At 36.3% G+C, this 25,096-nt stretch overlaps 1 protein-coding gene across 1 annotated transcript; it reads left to right on the forward strand.

Moving 5' to 3' along the window:
- Window positions 1-1,336: 1,336 nt before the first annotated feature.
- On the forward strand, window positions 1,337-24,709 carry LOC110811532 (Helicase protein with RING/U-box domain-containing protein). Its single transcript, XM_088215605.1, has 16 exons — window positions 1,337-1,549; window positions 2,142-2,222; window positions 2,485-3,611; window positions 9,432-9,554; window positions 9,638-9,711; window positions 16,126-16,189; window positions 16,301-16,447; window positions 16,547-16,632; window positions 16,788-16,857; window positions 22,291-22,416; window positions 22,620-22,850; window positions 23,148-23,252; window positions 23,326-23,478; window positions 23,927-24,015; window positions 24,272-24,352; window positions 24,428-24,709. Exons 1-16 carry the CDS (start codon window positions 1,504-1,506, stop codon window positions 24,498-24,500), a joined length of 2,676 nt encoding a protein of 891 aa, XP_088071731.1. The 5' UTR covers window positions 1,337-1,503; the 3' UTR covers window positions 24,501-24,709.
- The last annotated feature ends 387 nt before the right edge of the window (window positions 24,710-25,096 follow it).

The raw sequence follows: 25,096 nt of genomic DNA on the forward strand, positions 1-25,096 counted from the left end.
TGAAAAAATTATCATAGGTGGTTGGACATACCTTTCTACTATTCTTCCATTATTTTTTGTTTTTTAATGTTTTAATTACAATATGTTATTTTACTGCATAAAATCACTTATTATAATAATACTTTTTTTAATTATCCGTTAATATATACAAATTGGATTGTATATATTCGTATTAGCTTTTTTTTTTTTTTTTGAATGATTAATTCAATCTATTACTTACAATGATAATGTGGCTAAGAGTATTGCTTTTATATTTTCTTTGTGTCTGTCCGTGTACTAAACTTAGAAATATTATTTGCATACAAAGATTGTACTAACATATAAACAATAATTTATATTATTTATTATCACCTTAATTTTTTTAAGGATTATTTTCAATAATTTTCACGAATATGCATTAAGTTAGTAATTTAACATTTACTGTGAAATTAAACTTAATTGACCAATATAATTATCATTAAACAAAATTAAGTTGTAATATTTTTAAATGTAAACTTTGGTCACAATTATATTAAAATTTAGAAAATTATATATAATTTAACATTACTTTTAACACTTAATTCATGTATGTAATAAATTATATTAATTATGAAAAATACAAATACCAACCTATAATTTTTTAAAAGTTAGAGAAGTTATAATCTTATATGTATTATATATAATTGGACATTGATGTTAACACATCCAACCACGCAAGCATATCGATTAATTATTTTTTAAAATTTATGTAAATTATTATTTAATTATACGAGAAAATGTGTATTTATACTTTTAAATTATATGCTATAAAAAAATTAACAATAACTATAATAAAATAGTGCGGCTAATAATATTTTAATTATACAAGAAATATATATATTTTAATTATTATAACTAATACGTAAATTATGCAAATTATATATTTAATTATAAAATTCCTAATAATTATTAGAATAATTTGTTATAAATACTTATATTTTTATATACAAACAAATGTGCGTTTCAATTTATAATTATTAACATACGTAATGTTAATAATAAAATAATAATAAGTAAATTATAATTAATAATATTTTAAATTAGATAATATTTTTATCTATGTATTTAAAAAGGTGTATTCAAAATTAAAATTATTAATATATATAATATTATATATGATATTTATATTTATTATCTATTATAGTTAGAATTATTTTTATTCATATAGAATAAAAATTATATTAATAATGATAATAATACAAGTACAGGTTATCCCATTAATTATATAAAAAATACGCGTTTTTTTTATGAATTAATTAAAATTAGAGATGTAATTATTATTATTATTTATTTATTTAATACTGCTACAGGAGGTGCTTCTGCCGTTTTCGCATTACACAAAGACTACTTTCCCGCCGCCAATCGACACAGCTCCAAACGCCATTCTCTCTTTCCCAGAGTTTCAGTGGCTTTGACTGCTCAACCCTCTCTCTCGGTCATCTCCTAAAACGATCGGAAACACTTACGTTTTTTTCTCTCCCTACAATGGAGCTCCGTCCTCGAAAAAGAATCGCCAAACCCCCGATTGAAGGTAATTCTTCTTGTTATTTATTCTTTTCGATTTCGTGCTTTCTTTTACGACTATGTGAAGGTTTCCTTGATTATTTCGGAGAAAATGGGGGAAAACGAGGAAGAAAATTATCTATCAGATATCTTTTTTGTTTTGCGTGGAATTGGGCAAAACTCCTGTTTGTTCTTCGTTGATCGGCTTCTTTGTTGGTTTTTATTTTGCGATTAAATGCGACTTTTTCTCGTGATAATGGAAGTTCTGCTACGGGACTCTGGGTGGTTTGGTGACAGAAATTCTTCATTTTTCTGTTGCCACCCTTCTTTTTCTCTTTCTATAGTATTTATATTTATTAATTAATATGCTCTCCAGGAAATAAGCACTAATTTCCTGACAATTAAATTGTACTTGGGATTTTCGTTGTTTGACAAGCAAGAAGAATTGTTTGCTCGCCTTTTTCTGTCTTCCTTTATCTTTTTGGCGTTAATGTAGCTGCTCTGTTCTCATTAGTTTTTGATCAGTGCTTATTGAAGCAGATTCTGGTCTAATTGCTCGAGAGCCAAACTGAGTGTTTGTATTGTTGTTTTTGAATCTTGTTGTCCCAATGTTGAAACAGGCTCTGTGGAAGAGCGCAGTGATAGTTCTGATGATTATGTGCTGCCTTCGGAATCTGATTCTAGCATCTCTAGCGATGAAGGTATCCAGTTTCTTCTATACTCTTCTTGTGGATTGGGGTTATTTTAAAGCTTTTTTATTGTCAGACTTTGAAGGTTGGGGTACAAGTTAGTGTTCAGACAGTCTAATGTTAAGTTAAAAAAGTGAAAAAGAAAATGGTGTCAGGCATCCCAGAGTGGTTGGTTGAGGATATTTATTTTCTTGAAAAATTGGGCATTTAACTAATAGTTTATCATTTCAAGTGGTGAATTGTAGTTTTGACCTGCAATCTAATATTGGTGCAGATGAAACATATGGAGAGAGACAGGTTACGGTTGTAAATCGCAAGGGAAAGGCTAAGACTAATGACAATGATCGGTCAGGTTCTGCTCTTATTCCTATTGCCAGTACTGCTGGACCTTCAGAAATAAATGTTGAGGAAGGGGAGCTGAATGATCAACAACAGTCATCCGATGTAAAGAGAAGGAAGAAGAAATACACCAAGGGAAAGAAAACGAGAAGAGAGATGCTGTTGTGGGAAATTTGGGAAGAAGAGCAGGAGAGATGGCTTGATCAGCATAAAACAGATGATGTTGACTTAGATCAGGAAAGTGATGTAATTGTTGAAACTGCAGATGCACCAGCGGAATTGATTATGCCTCTGTTGAGGTACCAAAAAGAGTGGTTGGCCTGGGCCTTGAAACAGGAAGATTCTGAAACTGGTGGAGGAATCCTTGCAGATGAGATGGGCATGGGGAAGACTATTCAGGCCATTGCACTTGTTCTTGCCAAGCGTGTAACCTGCCCGGAAATCTCTATACCTGATGTACGCTCTCCATCACCAAGATCATCAAGAGATTTGCTAGAACTCCAAGGTACCCTTGTTATTTGTCCTGTCGTTGCCGTGACTCAATGGGTTAGCGAAATTGAACGGTTTACTTCCAGGGGGAGCACTAAGGTGCTTGTTTATCATGGGGCAAATAGAGGGAAGAGTTCTAGACAGTTCACAGATTATGATTTTGTAATCACAACTTATTCAATCGTTGAGAATGAATATAGGAAATATATGATGCCACCCAAGGACAGATGCCCATACTGTGGAAATCAATATCAGCGAAAAAGGCTTTCATTCCATCTGAGATATTTTTGTGGGCCTACTGCTATTAGAACACTGAACCAGTCTAAGCAAATGAAGAAAAAGGTGAAAGTTTCATCAACATGGTCAAAGCAGGATGCAGAATCTGGCAAAGGGAATGCTAATGGGTATGAAGTTAATAAGGGAAAAAAAACTGGGAAAAAGACATCAGAGCAACTTGAAGAAGAAAAAGAAGCTCTGGTTGAATTGGGAAATTCAGCAGACGATGAATCGAGCTTGTCTAGGGGGAAGTCTGTTCTGCACTCTATGAAATGGAACCGTATCATCCTGGATGAGGTAAGTTGCTGTAAGCCATGATGGAGGAATGGTTGAATCTGTTCATTCATTCTCTAGTTGCCATATTATTGAACTCCTTTTTTGTGGAAGGAACATAAATCCTTCATGACCTTAGAAAGTAATTTTTTAGGAAAAATACTAAGAATATTGAATGGATTAAATCCCAAACAGCTTCACCCCCAACTTTATATTTTTAGCACTGTCTTGATTGGTTGGAAAATACTAGATTAAATGCATTGTAACACATTGATCTTTATTGAAATCCTGTAGGAAACAGTAAGGCAGTTGAATAAGTGTCAAACTGATGAATTGGCAGACTTGTGGTAATTGAAGTAAATTATTAGTAACCTATTCCAAAATTTTTCTATAAATGACGCAGTCCTTTATGCCAGATTATTATCAATTTGCGTAGTATGCATTGGCTTGGACCTTACTAATGTGGATGAGAAAGTCATTACACAAAAAGAGAAGTGATTTCTTTACCAATTGATTGTTTCTGTGTTAATAGCCAGGCTTTTCTTTTCTTTTGAAATAAAAATAGTATAGTAAGATTCATTCACAAGTCCCAAGGGGTTTAAACCTATGTACAATATTATTTACATATCCATCAAAATATCAATAAGGTTTCCGAAGTTCTCAAGTGAGTAGAGAGAATGACCCATAGTTAAACAACTTAGGGTGTAGACCATCTATCTTCTAGCCCACTAAAATCACATTCCATGCTTTGTTCCTCTCTTTTTACATTGCCCAAAAAGTAGCAAGGGAAATGAGGTTAACATGCTTTTTCACACCACTGATTCTTTTCCACACCCAAATTTCTTCTTGCATCGAACCAACCATCATCCAATTAATACCTAAGAGGCCATAAGCAAGGTCTACAATTTATACACAAAATGACACCACAAAAAGATATGAATACACGACTCAGCCTCCCTTTTCCATGAGAAGCAACCATTCACCAAAATCCTGCCCCCTCCTAATCAACTCATCTAGAGTTAAAATGCAACTTCCACCAGTTTCTCAAGCAAAAAAAGCAACTTTAGATGGAGTATTAGCCTTCCACATTGTTGGAATGGAAAGTCAGTACCCATGACTTCTCTTTTAGTCAAGTGATTATTGAAAGATCTGATAGATAAAGTCCTTCTAGCATTGAGCCTTCATATTGATTGGTCTCTAATCCCATTGACTCTAACCCTACCAACTACATGGTCTTCATGATTTGTTTCCATTGAAAAAGACATTCTTGATGTCTAACTGATGAAGTAGAATCTTACACTTAGAGAATGTACCAGCCTTGACAATTGCATGTCGGTCTACTAATTGGTGAGTTGTGACGAGTGGTCTAGTATTTATCAAGTTCAAAAGAGATTTGTTGTGTACGTGCACCTACTAGGGTTTGGGCCACAAGTCACTAAACAACCAGACTTGCCGCCTAGAGAGTATGACTTTTGATGTGGTCTCCGAGGAGAGGAAAATGGAAGGAATAAAGGAGAGTGAGAATGGGAGGGGATTTCGAGTTTCAATCTCATTATGGGAGGATGAAGTGTACTAGTTATTGGGTAAATGTTCAATTTCGTGCCTTTTTGAAGATTATAGAAATGGATCGAAATGAATGGTTACTAGAGTTTATAACAGAGGGGAAAGCAATGAGAGAGTTTTATTGTGGGAGGACTTGGAGACTTGCAAGCAAAAGTGGGATTGCCCATGGATAGTGGGAGAGGTTTTCAATATGGTCTCAAATAGACGAGAGAGGACTAGTGAGTATTTTTTGAGAGTTTGTGCTGAAAAGTTTGAGGAGATTTTGGATAAGCTTGATTTAATGGACTTATATTATGGAAGGTAAATGAACTTGGTCTAACCAAAGACTCAATTCGGTGTGCTTTAAAATAGATAGATTTTTGGTGTCAATGATGTGCCATTCACAAACAACGTGCCTTTGTCAAAAGCTATTGCAGAGGCCCATCTCCGATCATTTTTCTATTTGTCTTGTTTCTAATGGAATTAAATGGGGACCTATTCCATTCAAATTTGAGGAAAAGTGGTGAGAAGTGAAGGGCTTTAGTGACAAGGTTAGTGATTGGTGGTGGGCGACTATAGTTAGAGGTAAGGTAAGTTACCAAGTTGCTCAAAATGAAGGTTGTAAAAACTGAAGTCAAAAAGTGGTGCAAGGAGGAGGGAAGAAGGGAATATATGCGTATTCAATCTTTACCATAGAATATTGAGACAGTTGATAGGAGGAAGAGTGGAGGTGATGTGTCCATTGAAGACTTGTCCGTAGGGAGTCCCTCAAGTTCGAACTGGCAAATAGTATACAGATGGAGGAGATTTCGTGAAGACAAAAATCGAGAGCCCGCAGGTAAAGGAGGGAGACAAGAATACAAAATATTTCCATAGTATGACTAATCACCATAGAAGGATTAATTATGTGGAAGAGATGGAGATTGGTTATTGGCTAGTTAAGAGTAATGAGTAGATGAGGCAAGAGGCTAGGGAGAAGGCTTATGATCGTGTCAGTTGAGGTTTTGTTGATTATATGCTGAGGAGGATGGGTTTTGGGGACAAGTGGGGAAAGTGAATTAAACTTTGTATTACTAAATCTTTTGCAGTCATGGTGAATGAGTGTCTGTCTTTTTTTTAAGGCTTTTAGAGGTCTTGGACATGGTGATCCACTATCTCCTCCTTAGAGAACTTCTTTTTGAGAGATTCACGGCTTTGATCATCCAAGGATATAAAATCTAGGCCATCCAACTTAGGCCTCCAACTAAAATCCTTAAAGAGTATAATCTGCTGAAGAAATCATTGACCCCCTTAATCAACTCCTTGTTCCCCTTCACCAAATGGCCATTGATATTTAACTTCACATTTGATTCTCCGGTGGTAATTTACCATAAGTGGAAGAATTTCATATTTCTATCCCCATCCTTTTATCCATCTTGCTTTCGATTTTTGTATCTCTTGCATTTGCATTTGCATTTGTTTGCCACCTCTAGGCGTTATAGATTCTCTGCGAGCTAAATATTTAGTAGACAATCTACCATTCCCCTCCAAATGGTCCAGATCCTCAAGGTCCTGGAGTAGAAACTGAGTGAGTACTGTCTCTATCCCCCACTCCTTCTTACGCCACCTTTTGATTTTAGTCTTAACCACCTCCAACTTCCTAGCACCTCTGTAACTAGCATTTCCTTCCACTCGCATCCATCTCCACCATTTTCTGATTTTAAGGAAGTCATTACGTTTAACAATTTATTCTAGACCTGAAAGTACATGGGGCTCCATTTTATTGCATTAGAGTCTAAGCAAATGGGGAAACAATTGGAGATAGTATGTTGCAAAAGTTTTTTACATAGTCTGATATCTAAAATTGACATGATACTTACAAAAAAAAAAACCTGTTAATTTTGGAGCTAGCCGGATTTGATCTTTGATTGGACCATGGCCATTTATCTCCCATGAGAGGCAAATGCGGTTATTGTAACTTATCTTAAGTCTCCCAAAATTTATTAGCACAAATCTTGGAGAAATGTTCCCCTAATTGTTTCTGCTTCTGCAAAACTATATTAAAGTTGCCCTCAACAATCCATGAGTTATCCTGTTTTCTTTTAGATTCGTCCAAGTCTTCCTGCAACTTGCCCCTTTCTGTCCCTTTACCTCCACCACATATATCCTGGTAAACACCCACCTCCACCCATTTCTTCTATCTTTAAATAGGCATGAGATAAAACAATCCTCATTCAAAACCTTCATGTAGCTAAGAAGTCCTTCATCCCATAATACAAGAATCTCATCAGCTGCCCCATTAGCAAAAAACTCCTTCCGTCAAATCTACCTAATCTTCCAAAGGCTGTGGGTCATGCCAGCCAGAGTGGAGTTTTACCTTAGTTTTCTGTAGGCAATTACCTCAGGTTTCCATCTTATTGTACAATCCTTTATCATCTGCCTCTTCTTGTGATCATTGATTCCCTTAATATTTCAAGAGATGATTCGTCCTAACATTGAGTTACTTTCACAATCACCTCCTCTCCCTTCTTTTCCCCTTTCCTCGGATTGTCGTAGTTGATGGTTGGTCACAACCTCTTCAATTCTCTTGCCCTATCAATCCCTTGCCTACTCTTGCCCATAGGTTGTGACCGTCCCTCATCCACCTTCTCTTTTTTCCTTCTCTCAATTTCTTTGAAGACAATCATGGCCTACTCGTGGGATCCATCAAAATGGACCACAAACTTTTTATTGATCTGCTGTATGTTCTCTAGGACCTATCTAGAATTGTCTTCTTCATTCAGCCCTCCCTCAGTCTCCCTATTCCCTTTTCGTCGGGAACAATGCAGCATCTTACAATCATCTCTCCATCCCAAACTCCCCATCAGCCCCAGTTCTCACTGTCAGCTTCAAAATAGAAGCCCCAGTGGCCTTCTCAGTAGGTTTCCAATGTGACCTCCCCTTTTAATACTTCTAGGGCCATTTCTTCTCCTGTTTCTTCTTCCTCCCTGATTCTACTACACTCTCCCCTTTCTTTGTTGCCTTCCCCATTGTCAATATCCGTCTTGGAGTCCCCTTGTAGTCCTCACCTCTTGCTATTTAGGGATTTGCTCCTTCTTCTCAATACTCAAGTTAGGTATTTTTTTCTTCTTGAGGGTTAGGGATCACTGCTCATGCAGGGGCACAAACCCGCTTTGTTTTTGCATTTTTCTCTCTCGGCCTGGCTAAATTTTAGTCCCTTGCCAACCTTCATCTCATCATTGGGCTGCTTAGGTTGAGGCCCATTCAAGGCCTTACCTTCCTAATACGACACAACTTTTTGGTGTTTTGGTGAAATTTAAATTTCACTCGATGCATCTTGAAATTAGGTCTTGTTCCCTAATCAACTCCCCTCTCTTTTACCCTTCTTCACCACAGCAGCAAAGTTCCTCTTTCCCCTAATCTCCAGCCTTATGATTGCCTCCACCTTACAGCTTGGGCATTGCAACATGCTAGGAATGGTGTTGTGGACCACCGATGGGCTTTTGGACCACTGACGAGTAATGCTTCTCCTTGTGGGTGCTCGGTTTTAGCTCATTTGATTGCTTAGGTGCCTTAAACTTCCTCCCCCATCATTTTGAACAATGCCACCATCATCCTCCACCACTATCCGGCTTGTGGACCCGTTGGGATAAGATGCACCTCGATTCCTCCTCTTTCTTCATTGTAGTAACAAAAACTCACCCCGGTTGTTTGCCCCCATAGCCACCCAGAGATTATGGTTTTCTGCCCATAGAATTCCCCTCCTCTCATCCAATAAAACTCCTGTAGGTCACCCAACAGCCACTCGACTTCGTCCTTGCTGAAAGTGATAGTCGACCTAAATCTCCTTTCATTTTTACTCACCTAAATGCCTTTTCTTCCCCAAAAAGTGACATCAAAAGTTATGGCCAGGAATTTTCTGGTCTGGGAAAGCACCATGGCTTTCTTGGCACTTGCCGCAGGGTACAAGCAAGAAAGAGAAAAAAACATTGGCTGTACAAAAGACACTCATCCTGTGTCCATATAGATTCTCTCAAACCCTATCCATACACACGCTTTCCGATACTAGAAAATCTGTTCCTAATGCACACCCACCATGTTAATAGTTGGGCTCCATTAGTTTCTTTTGTTAGTGTTTACGAAGATCATATTGGGAGTATCTTCATCTCTTTTTCTAGTTCTGTTTTCAGCTATAAACCAATATGTGCATGTATAATTTGTTGCAGAACTTCATACCATGGCTTCTTCTATCGCAAGCTTGTCTTTATTATAGTTTGTTTTATTTTATTTGTTAGATTTATTAATAATTGGTTTCTGATATAGGCTCATTCCATAAAAGACAGACGTAGCAACACTGCTAGGGCTGTTCTTGCTTTAGAATCTTCCTATAAATGGGCTCTGAGTGGCACTCCCCTTCAGAATCGTGTTGGCGAACTTTACTCTCTGGTAACCTTGCTATATGTTGAAAAATTGGCTCTAACAAGAAATTTTGTTGTTAAAATTATTAAGCTGCCGTTGCATTGCTACAGATCCGTTTCCTGCGAATAACTCCATACTCATATTACTTTTGTAAGGATTGTGACTGCAGGATTCTTGATTACAGGTACCAATTGGAAATTTTGAAATCAGCTTTGTTTATGGTCTGTCTGTGTAATCTGATGGATTCACCTCACTGCCAATGTTTTATTGAATAATCTGTTTTTTCTTAAAAAAGAGCTTCCCATAATAATGTGATTGATAGCGTACAGCTTACCACCAATCATTTACTAAGCTGGACGGAATATTATGTACAATTGTTTTTGACACAATTTAAAATAGTTTTTCTTTTTTCCTATCTGCAATGCTAAGGTAGTGTTTGGTATATTTACAAAACATGACGAGATAGGAAATATCATCATTAGAGAGAGGATTTAACAAAGAAAAGTAGAATGTTTGGTGGAAACAAATTTGGTAAGGAGAGCAAAATATAAAATTATTCAATACATGTGCTATTTAAATTTCATTTTGGATTATACCTTATTTAAGTTTTGTTTATAAAATTAATATATGATTAGTTGAATTATATGTTAGTTAATTGTTATTTAATAAATTTTAGTAAAAATATACATGATTAAGCTTAATTTAGAGTCAATATTGTTAGAGGTCTACTTCTTGGGTTGGAATTAGTGATGATTTCTTGGGTTTGATGTGTTGGGTGGGTGGATTGGGAAAGGGAAACATTTTTGGTTTGGAGTGCCTTGCAAGTTTGGGATTTAGTGTGGTTGCAAGCTTCCAAATGGGTGTTGAATAACATTGACAGAGTTGATCCTTTTTTTGGGTTACGTTTCAAAAGTTTTGATGGCAAGCTATTAGTTTGTTTTGAGCCATAAAAGTTAATAGAGGAGGAAAATGAGGAGGCAAGGCTTCAAGGTCCTAAAGAAAGAAGAAATCAAGTGAGGATATGACAAGGGAGCATTGAAGACTTCATTCTTCTATTGACTATGAAAAGGGGGCAAGAACAAATTTTGGTGCCAAGAGTGGGCAGATATTGAATCCCTATGTTAAGTAAGATACTATCACAAAATGTGAGGAGATTCAACGATTCTAACAAGCACAAAGCAATGGGTGCTTGTCTAAATAGAAACCAAATGTGGTTTACTTTCTAGAATTCAAGATGGAAGTTCTTTTAATAGGTTGGCTCATTGTGTTTGAAAGGCTAGGGCTGTAGGGTGGAAAGATCTCCGGGTTGAAGGAACTATGGGTGAATTTTCATTTTGTGGATGAGAACAGAATGCATAGGGATAGATTGGTGCAAAGGTTATTGGTCAATGTCTTGTCTTATGAAGTGTAGGACATCTGGTTAGTGATGTGTGTTTACTAGGATTTATATAAAGACAGGGTAGGGAAGGAGAGGCTTTCGTGAGATGATATTGTGGCAATTCGGAATAGATGAGACTTTTGATTGGGGTGGTTTTAACACGGTTATTTTAGAGTCATTAGCATTTTGGTGAGGCTCACTCTTGGATTTGTTCTGAGGTATTCAAATTTGAAAACATGTGGCTTTTAAGTGCTCAGCTGCTCAGCTTATCAAACCATGTCAAGAAATGGTGAGAGGACGCTTGGTTGGAAGGTTTATTAGTTTCAAGAGTATAAAAAGCTTTTTTTTTTTTTTGAAGATCAACCAGAGTGAGTTTGGAATGTGCATGCAAGAAGGACGACCTTATGCTAGTTTTGGAGTGGCTTGGTAGCTGGAAAGGGAAAAAGAGTTGCTTGTTAAGGAAAAGCATTATTGGATTCAAGGGTCAAGTTGACAAATTTTATTGTTTATAGAGGAAATGACGGGGACTTTGATCCAAGGCCACTTGGATCAAGGGGAGGGTAAAAAATATTACAAATTTCCATAATCTAGCTCACTACCATGGATGTTGCCAATATAAGTGATGGGGGGGTGGGGGTGGGGACAGAATCTAAGTTCAAAATGGCTTCTCCACGGGGCTCACTCGTAATAGTGGGGAAACAGTCACTTCTCCAACTTTATGAGAAAGGTTAGTTTGGGTATAGCCTTAATTAACTTTCTCAAGGCTCTCCCCTAAAATTGAAGGCTTGTGTCAACAAGCTTATTGCTTGCTTGTCGGCAAGAATGTTGGGTTAGTGTGGTGAAGATTTTGCATTGGGCCAATTCCTAGGTTTCAGTTGGCTAATTTTAGCTCATGAAGAAATTTTGAGTTAGATTTGGGGCCACTTGGATCAAGGAGAGCAACAAGAATACTAGATTTTTTCATATTCTAGCTAATCATATGGATGTTGCAACTATGAGCATTAAGGGGCATAAAGACTGGGCTAATAGCTTTTCTACGGGGATCATTTAGAACAGTTGGGAAAAGGTGAAAGATAAATTTCTTGTGGTGTTCTCTGATTTTTATGAGAGAGGTTCCATTGTTTCCAGCAAGTTCACTTTCTTGGTGCTCATTCCTAAAACTGAAGGTGCCTCAAAATTAAAGATTTTAAACCCTTAAGCTTGGTGGCTTTTATGTCTATGAGAATATTGTTGAGTTGTTGGCGAGAAGGTTTGATTATGTGGTGAGGAGTGTGGTGGGTGAGCTTCAACATGTTTTTATTAAAGGAAGACAAATATTGGATGCTGCCATGATTACTAATGAAATGGTTTGGCTCTTTGGAGAGAAATGAGGGTACTCGTTTGATATGTAGACTTGATACGGAGTAATGTTTTTGAAATTGTCTCTTGGGATTTTTTTGTTTGTCATGCTGTAGAGAGTTGATTTTGTAACAAATAGTGCTTGTGGATGAGGTTGTGTATCTACTAATATGGTTCATTTGGCTTTTTCAAATAAGGCTTTTGAGGCCTTAGGAAAGGGATTTCTTTTCCCTTCCTTTTGAGAAAATATTGATGGGATGGAAGAGGGGTTTTCTCTCCAAAGATGCACCAATTCCAACTTGCCTATTTATTGCTTGTCTATATTCTCAATACCTTCCAGTTTGGCTAAGAATCTGGAGACTATTCAATGTTTTCTACGGGAAGATTTTGAGGAGCCAACTGGCTTTCACTTGGTATAGGGAGGGTGATGGGTGAGTATCAACATACTTTCATGGAGGGTAGATAGATCTTGAATGCAGCCTTTGTTGCAAATGAGACTGTGGATGAATTAAAACACAAGAATAAGGAAGTTCTTTTAAAGGTAGATATAGAAAAAGTATATGATCATGTGAACTGGGACTCCTGTGATTACATGTTGGAGCGACTGAATTTTGGTGATCAATGACATAAGTGGACCAAATCTTGCATTTTTATTACTTTTTTTTGGCTGTTATGGTTATTAGGATCCATCTTCTTTCTTCAGAGCTACTAGAAGTCTGAGGCAAGAAGATTCACTATCCCTTATACTATTCATCATTGTTATGGAAACACTCAACAAAATGCTCGAGGCTAGAGAGCTTGAGATGTTTAAGGGGTTGAAAGGATGGTGAGCACGCGGTGGAGATGACTGTTTTTTGCTAATGATACTTTGGTTTTCTATGAACCTAATGAGAGGACTCTGCTTAATTTCATATATATTTTGCTGAGTTTTCAAGCTGTATCAAGCCTCAATATACTTTGTTTAGTCTGAATTGGTGAGATTGGATGATGGGAAGGATGTTAGTTGATTTTCTAAGATTCTTCGGTGTAGGAGTGTGGACTTATCGATCAAATATTTAGGACTCCTTCTAGGTGTCAAATATAAGGATTTCTCGACTTGGGACCCTGTGGTGACAAGATTTGAATAGTGGTTTACTGCATGGAATAGAAACTTTTTGTCTTAAGGGAGGGGACTTACTTTTATCAAGAGCACTATGGCCAACGTTTTCATTTATTACCTGTTCTTGGTGATGATCTCTGTGAGTGTTGCTAAGAGATTGAAATCAATTTAGGGTAGATTCTTATGGGGTGACACTGAGGAGAAAAGGAAGTATCATCTTGTGGTTTTGGATGAGGCTAAAAAGCCTTTTCACCAAGGTGGGCTGGGTTTGAGATCTTTGGTGGAGGTTAACATGGTTCTTCAGGGGAAATGACTTTGGAGATCGATAAATGAGAATGGTATTTTTGGATAAAATTCAGTACCATGGATAGATGTTGGTACACTAAGGTTTTGCCTAGACCGCATGGTAACAGATGTGGAAAAAAATCTGCATGGTTAGGACAAAGTTCCAGGATTGTATTTGCTGGAGGGTTGGCACTGAGTACAGAGTCAGTTTATCGCATGACACTTGGTTGGAGGGCTACATACTCAAGGATAAGTTTCCTCAGATCTATGTTATTGCTCAGTACGAGAATGCTTTGATTCAAAAATCATAATGTGTGCTATGGGGGATGGAGAGTGGTCTATGGAGGTCATGAGAAATCTTAACAATTAGAAAGTTAGGGAGTATGAGACTTACTCTTCGCCCTTGCTAGGGTTAGAATTGATGGGACCAGAGACCAACCCCTGTGGAGGCTCAATGGTAGAGAGAACAGTACTTTATAATCACTTGACTAAAAGAGAGGTTACAGATAAAGACTTTCCTTTCAGGCAAATCTGGAAGGTTAATACTTCACCTAGAGCTGCCTTCTTTATTTAGGAGCAAGTAGAGACTGCATTTTAACTTTGGACAAACTGATTAGAGGAGCAGAATTATGGTAATTTAGTTGTTTTCTATATAAAAGAGAAGCCGAGTCATGTAACCATATCCTTCTGTGGTGTCCATTTGTGTATATACTGTGGACTCTTGCTTATAGCTTATCGTGCATTAATTGAGTAATGGCTCGTTTGTGAGGGTGGAGATTTGTGCATGGAAAAGAATCAACAATGTGAATAATTATGTTAGCTTCATCCCTCGTGCTACTTTTTGGGTGACGTGGAAAGAGAGAAACAAGAGAGTTTTTTATGGCAGAAAAGCTGATTTTGATAGAATTAAAGACAGGTTGTTCCAAACTCTAGGTTTTTTTATGATGAGTCATCCTCTTTACTCCTTTGAGGGTCTTGAGGACCTTACCGATATTTTGATTGATAAGTAAATATCTTTTACATAATGTACACCACCTTGGTACTTGTGAATGAATCATATTTTATTATGTTCATTTCAAAAAGTAAAATAGCTCTCGCTTGGTAGCATTTGACATAGTTATACTTCTTTTAGCTGAGCAAGGTTGGCGGTAGAACATTTGTTGCATTGGAGACTTATGAATTATCAAAGAAGCTTGTGGTGAAGAGTGATCAAGGCCGAGTTTGGGATGGATGCAAGGAATAAGGCCTTGGTCGTCTAGAACCCCACATGGTTCGAGTCCTTGGAAAAAGGTTAACTCTGGTTGAGACGAGTTCTATTGGTGTTTTAGATGGAAAGTCAATTTTGTTTTGGAGGTGAGGTTTCACATGGAGAAGATGAGTGGTAGAGGGGCTTTATACCAGTGTTTTTCCTACTTTGTTCTTCTTGGCCAGAGTTAAGGAGGCCATCATGATTGAGATCCCCTTCTTCATCTGGTTTTGGGGTATGGGTTGTGGATCTTGCGAGAAACCATAATGATAGGGAAATGGATGAATACATTAGTCTTCTTTGACATTATTCCCTTAGTTCTGGTTCTTCTCAGGCATTGACAAGCGAGGTTCTAGTGGTTCTTTTTTGATAAAATCTTTCTACTTACACCTGGCCGATCTTGCTCTCGACAATAGTAGTTTCCTATGGTAGCAGATTGGGAAGCTCAATTCAACATCTTTAAGTCGCTTTCTATGCTTGGGAAGTGATCAGAGGGAGAATTGTCACTATTGACCACCTTAGAGAAAAGGTGAAAAATTTTAGTGAATAGGTATTTTGCTTGTGCAAGAGGGCGCCTAAAATCCTGAATCACCTCTTCTTTGTGATGTCCTTTCTCCTTTTGGCTCAATGAACTGCTTTAGAGTTCCTTGGTGTGAGTTGGTGATGGCTGAGTCAGTGGCGAATAAAATTTGGCTTGGTGAGGCATCAGGGGTGATAAACCAAGGAAGAAACTTTTATCTTTTATTCCCTCTGGCTACCTCCTGAGTTATCTGGAAGGACAAAAATAACTGGCCATTGAGGGCCTTGAGTCTCCCCTTTAGTAAAGTTAGGGACTTATAGTTCCAGACTTCTTTCTTTTTTAAAATTTTGGTTGCACCCCCTCTGGTGGCTGTGATGTATTTCTTCTTTTCTCTCAAATATGATGTTAAAGGCATTTGTAGTTCATTTTGTATTGATTCTGTTGTTTCAATTCTCCTATTTTTCCCTGCTTCTCCATTTTCTGCCTTGGTCACTGATTTGCTAGTAGTGAGAAGTATTGTTGTGTCGTAGTGACTATTGTTGCTGATATCGGGTTCATTTCTGATGCCCACTTACCTTACGTTTATCTTTGTTCATGTTCCTTCTTTGAGAAGATTTATTCAGTTTCTCTTTTCCTCCATGTATCTTTATTTTTTCCTGGTTACTGTACACTGGAATTTTAAGTAGGTTCTATTGATTGCCATGACATTTTGGATATTGATGGTGATTACAGTTCATCAACTGCATGCTCAAACTGTCCTCATAATTGTGTAAGACACTTCTGTTGGTGGAATAAGGTGAGTTCTGCATCCTGTTTCTTGTCTTATTGTCAAGTAATATTCCATGTTAATATGTTAGCTTGATGGAACCTTTCCAATTCTGATTTCCCTTGTAACCCCTGGTTATAGTATGTGGCAACACCAATACAACTATATGGGAATCTTGATACTGGGCGAAGGGCTATGACATTGCTTAAAGAAAAAATTTTGAAGAATGTAGTTTTGAGACGCACAAAAAAGGGCAGGGCTGCTGATCTTGCACTTCCTCCTAGAATTGTAAGTGTTCCTTCTAAGGAGAACTTATAAAAGAGTGGAACTTATAACTATTAGCCACTTCAAGAGAATTAGAATAATAACCTATGTTATTCTTTAAAGATTTCACTGAGGCAGGATACTTTGGATATCAAAGAAGCAGATTATTATGAATCATTGTACAACGAGAGTCAGACACAGTTTAATACGTAAGTCATATTTTATTCTTTACTTGCTAGCTTGTAAATTCACTTGCCAAATAGTCATGGAAACTGCTATTTGATCACATGCTTGTGTATCCATGGTTCATGTGATAGCAAATTAGATCCATTTTTATGGTTTGTCTATGCTTTCCTTTTTGCAGGTATGTTGAGGCAGGAACTGTAATGAATAATTATGCTCACATTTTTGATCTCCTTACCCGCTTGCGCCAGGTGAAACATTATTGTAATGTAAATATGAAGAGTAGAAGCAAACTTGTATATACAGTGTTATGATATTTAATAAAATACACATCAAACTATTTTTAACATGGTATCAGAATTTTAAGTTAGAAAATATTAGATTTTTTTACAAACCTTATTAAGCTTTTATTATTGAAATAAGAAAACCTTTAAAGGGGCCAGCCTTCATTGCTAGCCACCACAACCAGCTTTTTCCACCACAAGTGGACATTGTAGTCAACCCTAAGTTAAGAAATACTAAAGCAGGCTATGATATTTAATAAAATGCAAAAAACCGTTCTTAACATAGTATTAGAGCGCTAAATTAAGAAATACTAGATTTTTTTATAAATCCTGTTCAGTTTTTATTGTCGAAGGAAGAAAACCCTAAAGGGTTCAGCCTTCATTGCCGGCCACCACAGCTAGTCATTTCCACCACAAGTCGACACCTAGCTAGCCATCTCCTAATACAGCCGCATCTGACTGACCGACAACCCGTCTGCATAGCAGGTCCATTATGCCCCGTCGTCTAGCTGGTCCAATATGTCCCTTCATTTGGCTAACTTTGTCTGTGCTGCCGCTCCAACTCCTCTTGCCAGGTGCACGACCGTGTGTCCTTCTAGTAAAATTCTTTATATAATTTTTTGTTTTATCGTAAATTTTAGAAAATACTTAGAGGATGTCAGAGGTAACATCTCAAAACATTGCAACCCGTTTTCACATGAGGAGTACCACTAGTAAATTTCAGTCAATCCAAACAGCCTATTGCTTCACGGGGAAAAAGTTATCTAATTTGGTCCCAGTTTATTCGAACCACCCTTAAGGAAAGGGCAAACTCCGCCATCTTCTTGGTATCATACCAAAACACTATATTCGATGCTTGGGATGAAGAGGATTCCATGATTCATGGCATAGCTCTAGAAACTCCATAACTCCAAAAGTCAGTAAGATTATGATGTTCCTACCTATAGCAAAAACAATATGAGATGCAATGAGCAAAACCTACTGTAAAGTCAAGGAAGCCCTATAGACTTATGACATGACTGTTAAGATGTGATCTATGAAAGAATGGAATATGTCAATTAGTGAATATTCTAACATATTAAAGACCTGGTGGTAGGAACTAGATCAGTATCATAGTCTTATCTTATATTGCAGTAGAGATGCAATAGTTTCAAAAAGTTTGTAGAAAAAGACTGTGCATATATGGAAGCAACTCACACACTTAATATTTATTGACGATTGCATTAGAATCACTGCGTTGTTCTTACTTAAATATGAATTATATGTTGTCCAGAATGAGTTTTGAGGTTAAATGGAGAAGGCAGGTTAAATTTTGCATTCCAAAAGTTTTGTTTGCAGTGATGGTAAATGGTGGATCTTCGTCTTTCTTTAGTGTTTCAAGAGGTTTTAGACAAGGGGATTCTCTCTCCCCCCTTTTCTTCATTGTGGTTATGAAAGTTTTAAATAAGATGATGGTTAAAGCAAGGGAGCAAAATTTGTTTAAGGGCCTGTATGTTAGTAGGGTGATAGAAGGGAGGAGGTGACTCATTTATTTTTTTATGAATGATGTTTTGCTATTTTGTTAACTTAGGAAAGAGGCCATTTTAAATATGGCATGTGTTTTGATGGGGTTCCAGGTAGTGTTGGATTTGAGTATTAATCTCACTAAGTCAGAAATGGTCCAGCTAGGGGATATGGTGGACCGGGATGATTTGGCTAAGATCATGAGATGTGAGATGGTTAAGCTTTCCATTAGATATTTGGGATTGCCATTAGGTGTAAATTACAAGAATAAAGTGATGTAGGAGCCAATTGTGAATAGATATGAACAAAGACTTGCGAGGTGGAAGAGGAGCCTATTGTTTAGGGGGGGTGATTGACTCTTATCAGGAGTACTTTATGTAATCTTCCCATGTACTATCTCTCACTTATAACTATTCCCGTAAGTGTTGCTAGAAAGCTAGAAAGTATCCAGAGCAAGTTCTTTTGGGGTGATTCAGAAGATCACAGGAAATACCATTTGGTTGCCTGGAATGAAATCAAGAAACCTGTTAAGTATGGTGGGTTGGGCGTTAGATCACTAGTTGAAATGAATCAAACTTTGCAATGGAAATGATTGTGGAGGTTTAGGGTTGAGGAAAGGGCTTTTTGGAGATGCATAATAATTGCAAAATTTGGAGTGAAGGGTAGTGCTGGTTTGCAGGTGGGGTGTTGAGACATCATGGGAGAAGTTTATGGAAAAAAATCGGTGAGGGCAAGGAGAAGTTTGTAAATTGTATTAGAAGGTGGGAAGGGTAGATAAAGTGAGTTTTTAGAAAGATAACTAAATGGAAGGGGGGAGTCTCATGATCAAATTTCCACAAGTTTTCTCAATCGCTCAGGACAGAGAGGCCATCATTAGTGACTGTTACGATGGGGAGACTGGGGTAAAGGAGAATTGCAGGTGATGGTGTCTAGAAACATCAATGATTGGGAAGTTGGCAAGTGTAGAAAGCTTTTAGGTACCTTATCTTACATTTCGCTTAATGATGAAGATGATAGGCCGAAATGGACACTTACAAAAAATTGCTCCTCCACGGTAAAATCATGGTACAGGTGGTTGGTTATGAGAGTTAATGATGCTGTGTTGTTTCCTCACAAGTAGATTTGGAAAGTCAAAATTCCTCCTAGTGTGTCTTTTTCTAACTGAGAAGCGAGTACAGAATGCATTCTCACCATTGATAAATTAAGAAGGAGAAGACAGGTGTTGGTTAATCGTTGTTTTATGTGTTTGAAGGCGGAGGAAAGTTGTAATCATCTGTTGATGCGGTGTCCTACTACTTTTGAGCTGTGGGCATTGGTTTATAGGGTGTTGGGAATCAAGTGGGTAATGGTAGGGACGGTCAGAGATGAGTTATACGCGTAGGAGTTTTTGCGAAGTACATGTTTATCTGCAGGAGCTATCCTACTCACCATTTGGTGGATTGTTTGGAAGAAGAGGAATAGAAAGGCTTTTGATTGGGTTGATATTTTTAAAGATTTTGATATCCTAAAGAATAGATGGTTTAGGACCCTAGAGTTTTTGTTGAGGAGTCATTCAACAGTGGCCATGGAGGCTTTTTTGCGATCTTTGTCTCATGACAGCTGAGTGGTAAATGCGTGTAAATGGTTGCTCCCACTTTGGTGCTTATTATAATACATTGCATACTTTATTTTTAAAAAAATGTTGTTTTTACTTAAAACCAAATATGATGTAAGGCATATCATATTTCAGTTCTACAATATAATCAAAATCTAATTCGAAATTGACATAAAAAGAGTTCGCACTGACAACACTGAAGATTTTTTTACCACACACTTTCATCATTTTTTTTATCAAGAATGGATTCTTCATGAATCATTTTGTATTCACACTCCACATCAAAATGGAGTCACGGAAAGCAAGAATGGTCATTTTTTTGCCACTACTAGAGCTTTTCTTTTCCACAAGATCCCAAAATAACATTGGTGCAAAGAAAAGCTCTAGTATAAATTTGAATGGTTATTTGTGTCATGTGATAAATTTTCATCATCTCATAAAAATTTCCTTATAAATTTGAATGCTGAATCTATTTCTAACATAATATCTAAGGTATCATCTTGTTAAAAAAAAAAATGTTATGAATGTAGAAATGCAGACGCTTCAAAATAACCAAACATGGAAAATGAGTTTTTACAATCAAATACAAGACTGATGAGGCAATCGAGAGATATAAAATAAGACTTGTGGCAAAATATTACACAAACTTATAGGATAGACTATAAGAGGCATTTACACCAGTAGCCAAGATGAATATTGTGCGAATTTTGTTGTTATTAACTGCTCACTTTATTTGGAAAATGCAACAATTTGATATAAAAGTTCCTTTCTACATGAAGATTTAGAAGAAGAGATCCACATGGATATCTCACTAGGCTTTGATAGAGAAGCAAGACAAAATAAGGTCTATAAATTGAAGAAGACATTGGCTAGACTTAAATAATCGTCAAGAGCATGTTTTGACAAGCTCACAAGGGTAATGATAAACCTGGGATTTAAGCAAGTTCAAGAAGATCACATTCTGTTCATCAAGCACTCAAAGACAGGGGATTATAATCCTTCTAGTATAAGTTGATAACATTACCATAACAAGAAATGATGAGAAAGAAAAATTGATACTAAAATACTGTCTGCTAAAAGAATTTGAAATCAAAGAACTAACTAAGTTGAAAGTATTTTTTTCGAATTGAACTCCTTTGCTCAAAATTCTGGATTTTCATTTCTCAGTAGAAATACATTCATGAGTCGCTGAGAGATATTAACAAGTTAGCATGCAGAATAGTTATTACTCATATTTATCCCAATCACAAATTATGAATAGAAGAAGATACTCTAGTAAACAATGAAATATATTAGAAATTAGTTACCTGATATCATCTATACTGTGAGTATTGTAAGTTAATTTATGACAACATGAAAAAAGTATACTTATAAGTAGTTTATAGAGAATTGCATTATCTAAAAAGGTCACCCATAAAAAGAAACATTTTCAGGAAGAATGATATACTGCTTCTAAAAATCTACATGAATGCAGATTATGTGGGGTTCAATTGTAAATAAATGATCTACTACAGGATACTGTATTTTTTTTAGGGGCAATCTAGTCACCTGGAGAAGTAGGAAATAAAATTTAGTTGGTAAATCAAGTGCAAAACCAGAATTACGAGTAATGACACAAAGGATATGTAAAGTATTATGGATATGAAGAATTTTAAATGATTAAAAATCAAGTGGAAAAGTCTCATGCGCTTAGATTGTGACAACACGCCAGTCATAAGCATTGCATACAACTTGATATCGAGATTAATAAACACTTTATCAAAGAGAAACTTGATAGTGATATAAAATGTACCTTGTATATGTCTATTAATTCTTAACTGACAAATGTGTTGATAAAAGACTTGAGCAATCCAGCATTCTAAACACTTGTTGGCAAATTAGAGATGGACAACATACTCCCTACCTTGAAGGAGAGTGAAATACATCAAATTTAATTAACTGTAATTAATTATCTTTTTTTTTCTATCTTAGAAAACTTGTATGTATAGAGTTGTAATATTCAATAAAACATCAAATCATTCTTAACAATATTCATTATTATCATTGCCGTAAATTACATTAAAGGGTATAAGGTTGAAATACATCATATTGTTAAAGGGTACAAGGGTGAAATACATCATATTTAATTAATTGTAGTTAATTATCTATTTTCTTTTTTATCTTAGAAAACTTGTATATATAGAGTTGTAATATTCAATAAAACATCAAATCATTCTTAACAATATTCATTATTATCATTGCTGTAATTAGTCTTTAGTTCTCTGTGAATATTCTTCTAATATGTTTTTTCTGTAAGTTGACAGGCAGTTGATCATCCTTACCTTGTGGAGTATTCTAGTAGTGCTGCAGTCAAAAGTGGCAACACTGTTGATATTAGCAATGGTGAACAAGTATGTGGCATTTGCCATGATCAAGCAGAAGATCCTGTTGTAAGTCTCTTGGTTGTGCTCCTTCACTTTGCCCTTTAGGCTTAATTACAAATCAAGTGAGAGTAAAAGAAAAAAAAAAAGAAAAATGGCTTCATAGTGTTAAATAACTTCTGCATTCCTCTTCTCCGTCAGAATTGTATCTTTTTACACCTATCTTTAACTGATTTTCCTTCTAATTATTTTCTGCCAACATTACCATCTAGGTTACTTCTTGTGCACATGTCTTCTGTAAAGCTTGCTTGATTGATTTCTCTGCTGCCCTCGGACAAGTATCATGCCCATCTTGCTCAAAATTACTTACCGTGGATTTGACAACAAAGATGGATGTTGGAGATCAGACAATGAAAACAACCATTAAGGGGTTTAAGCGCTCAAGTATTCTGAATAGAATCCGATTAAATGATTTCCAGACGAGCACAAAAATTGAGGCTTTGGTAGGTGCTACTTAAATTTGTGTCATTCTTGTGTGATTCAAATATTGTAAGAAGTGTAGATCTTGGCAAATCCATGTTTTATTTTGATAATTGGTCCAAAATATGGAATTTGTTTCAAAATGAATTGCATTATGGAATTGAATAAGTACATTTCAAGTTACACTTAATTTGATAGAATTGAAAATGAACTTGAGATTGTGGAGGAAGTGGTTTGAATTAGATTTTACACATCTGTATCTGTTACACGTGTGTCCTTTTTCCTACTTTGATTGCTTCTCTGTATTTGCATGGATGTAGCGGGAGGAAATCAGATTTATGGTTGAAAGAGATGGTTCAGCTAAAGGAATTGTTTTCAGCCAGTTTACATCATTCTTGGATCTCATAAATTATTCTCTCCATAAGGTAAAATGAGTCTTGCATTTTTAGTTTTCTTTTTAACCTGAAGAAGAAAGTTAACCACAGGAGATTTTTGCAGTCTGGCATAAATTGTGTTCAGTTGGTGGGCAGCATGTCCATACCTGCAAGAGATGCTGCTATCAAGAGGTTTACTGAGGATCCAGACTGCAAGATTTTCCTCATGAGTTTGAAAGCTGGAGGCATTGCCCTCAATCTCACAGTTGCATCGCATGTAAGTGATGCCTGGCGTTGCATTGTGCTATTCGCAAATTGTATCATCCACAAGGTGTTCTTGCTCCTTTATTTGATTAGTTAATTCTGTCTTGTTTGATAAATTCACTGTAAAAGAATGAAGAAGGCCTAATTTTGCTGCTTAAGTCATTGGAAAGTTCCTGGGAAAAATTTTTTTGAACTGAAATCTCGTTCATGCTTGAAATGCAAGTTTAAGTTGGTTGTCTTAGAGGTAGATATTATTTTTTAACATCTTTCTTGAAGTTTTTTGGCAATATCTGTCCATTATTCAATCCTTTTCATTAAATCATTGTTTGGTAACTAGAAATTCATTTTGTTATTTGAATGCATCATGCATTTTGACGTACTTGTTATGTTATCTGGTCCATTTTCTTGTCTTAAAATGTGGTTTACCTACCGATGATTAGCCTGGTGTTGTGCCCGTACAGGTTTTCTTGATGGACCCCTGGTGGAACCCAGCTGTTGAGCAGCAAGCACAAGATAGAATCCACCGAATAGGGCAGTACAAACCAATCAGGTTCTTAGCATTCGGCTCTCTGTTCCAATGAAAATTATTTCATTGTCCTGAACTAAAAATGATTGAAGAACCAACAGCATGTGGTTGGCTGATTTTAAGTTTGTGTGAGATAAGATATGATATGGTGTGACGAAGTAAATTATTTAGTCCAAGTATATATGTCTGATATTGTGCTCTGAGAGCATAAAATCTCTCCTGTTCCACGATTCAATAAAGTATAATCTTGAAAGGGCTAACACTGAGTCCTGCTTTGTAGGGTTGTGAGGTTTGTCATTGAGAATACTGTCGAAGAGAGGATTTTGAAGCTACAAGAAAAGAAGGAATTAGTATTTGAAGGGTAAGTCTGATGTAACCAAAATTATATATATTATCTGTTGATTTTGCTCTAATAGGTTCTTGTGCCTGTCACTAGGACTGTCGGTGGCTCCACGGAGGCTTTGGGAAAATTGACTGAGGCAGACATGAGATTTCTTTTCATCACTTGAGCAGAATTGTACCTGTTGCAGAAAGTCTCTTGTATAGTTCTATTTGTTTTTTGCTTGTTCAGCTGCTGCTAATTAGTCCTACCTACAGAATTTTTACGGCAGCAGATTCCTTCTCCTGCCGATCATAATTGAACAAGAAAGAAACTGATAATCTAAATGTGAATGAAGAAAAACTTAAGGCTAAATGCAGGGAAATGTTAATTATGAAAGAGATGTTGTGCATAGTTCAAGAAAGCATAACAGAAACGAAGGAATAGAGGTCAGCATGTACTTAAAATTTTAGCACAAACTAAAACGCAATTAGTAGTATATTGCATGAACATATATACATAATATTAAAACATGTTCTAAAAATAATTTAGAACAAATTACATTTGAAGTTCTTTCTAGATCATTTATTGGCACTCACTTGGAAAGGTCAGGAGTGTTTAATGTTTTTTTTTTTTTTTTTTGTAATACTTATATAAATAGCTCCATGGTATTAATGAAACTCTCATAAGCATTTATTACATATCCAATTTCTTGTACAAAACGAGCGACAAATAGTAGATCCTCTAGATTTTGTTGTGTTATAAGCATGGTTAGAGTTTCTTACG

This window comes from Carica papaya, chromosome 3 (assembly GCF_054855325.1).
Source record: "Carica papaya isolate Zhongbai chromosome 3, ASM5485532v1, whole genome shotgun sequence".
NCBI lineage: Eukaryota > Viridiplantae > Streptophyta > Magnoliopsida > Brassicales > Caricaceae > Carica > Carica papaya.

Excerpts from the sequence above, each read along its gene's own strand:
- LOC110811532 (XM_088215605.1), top strand. The coding sequence starts at position 1,504 with ATGGAGCTCCGTCCTCGAAAAAGAATCGCCAAACCCCCGATTGAAG. Across the intron at positions 9,712-16,125 it reads TGCAGGATTCTTGATTACAG|TTCATCAACTGCATGCTCAA; the intron begins GTACCAATTGGA and ends TGGTGATTACAG. Across the intron at positions 23,479-23,926 it reads ATCTCACAGTTGCATCGCAT|GTTTTCTTGATGGACCCCTG; the intron begins GTAAGTGATGCC and ends GTGCCCGTACAG.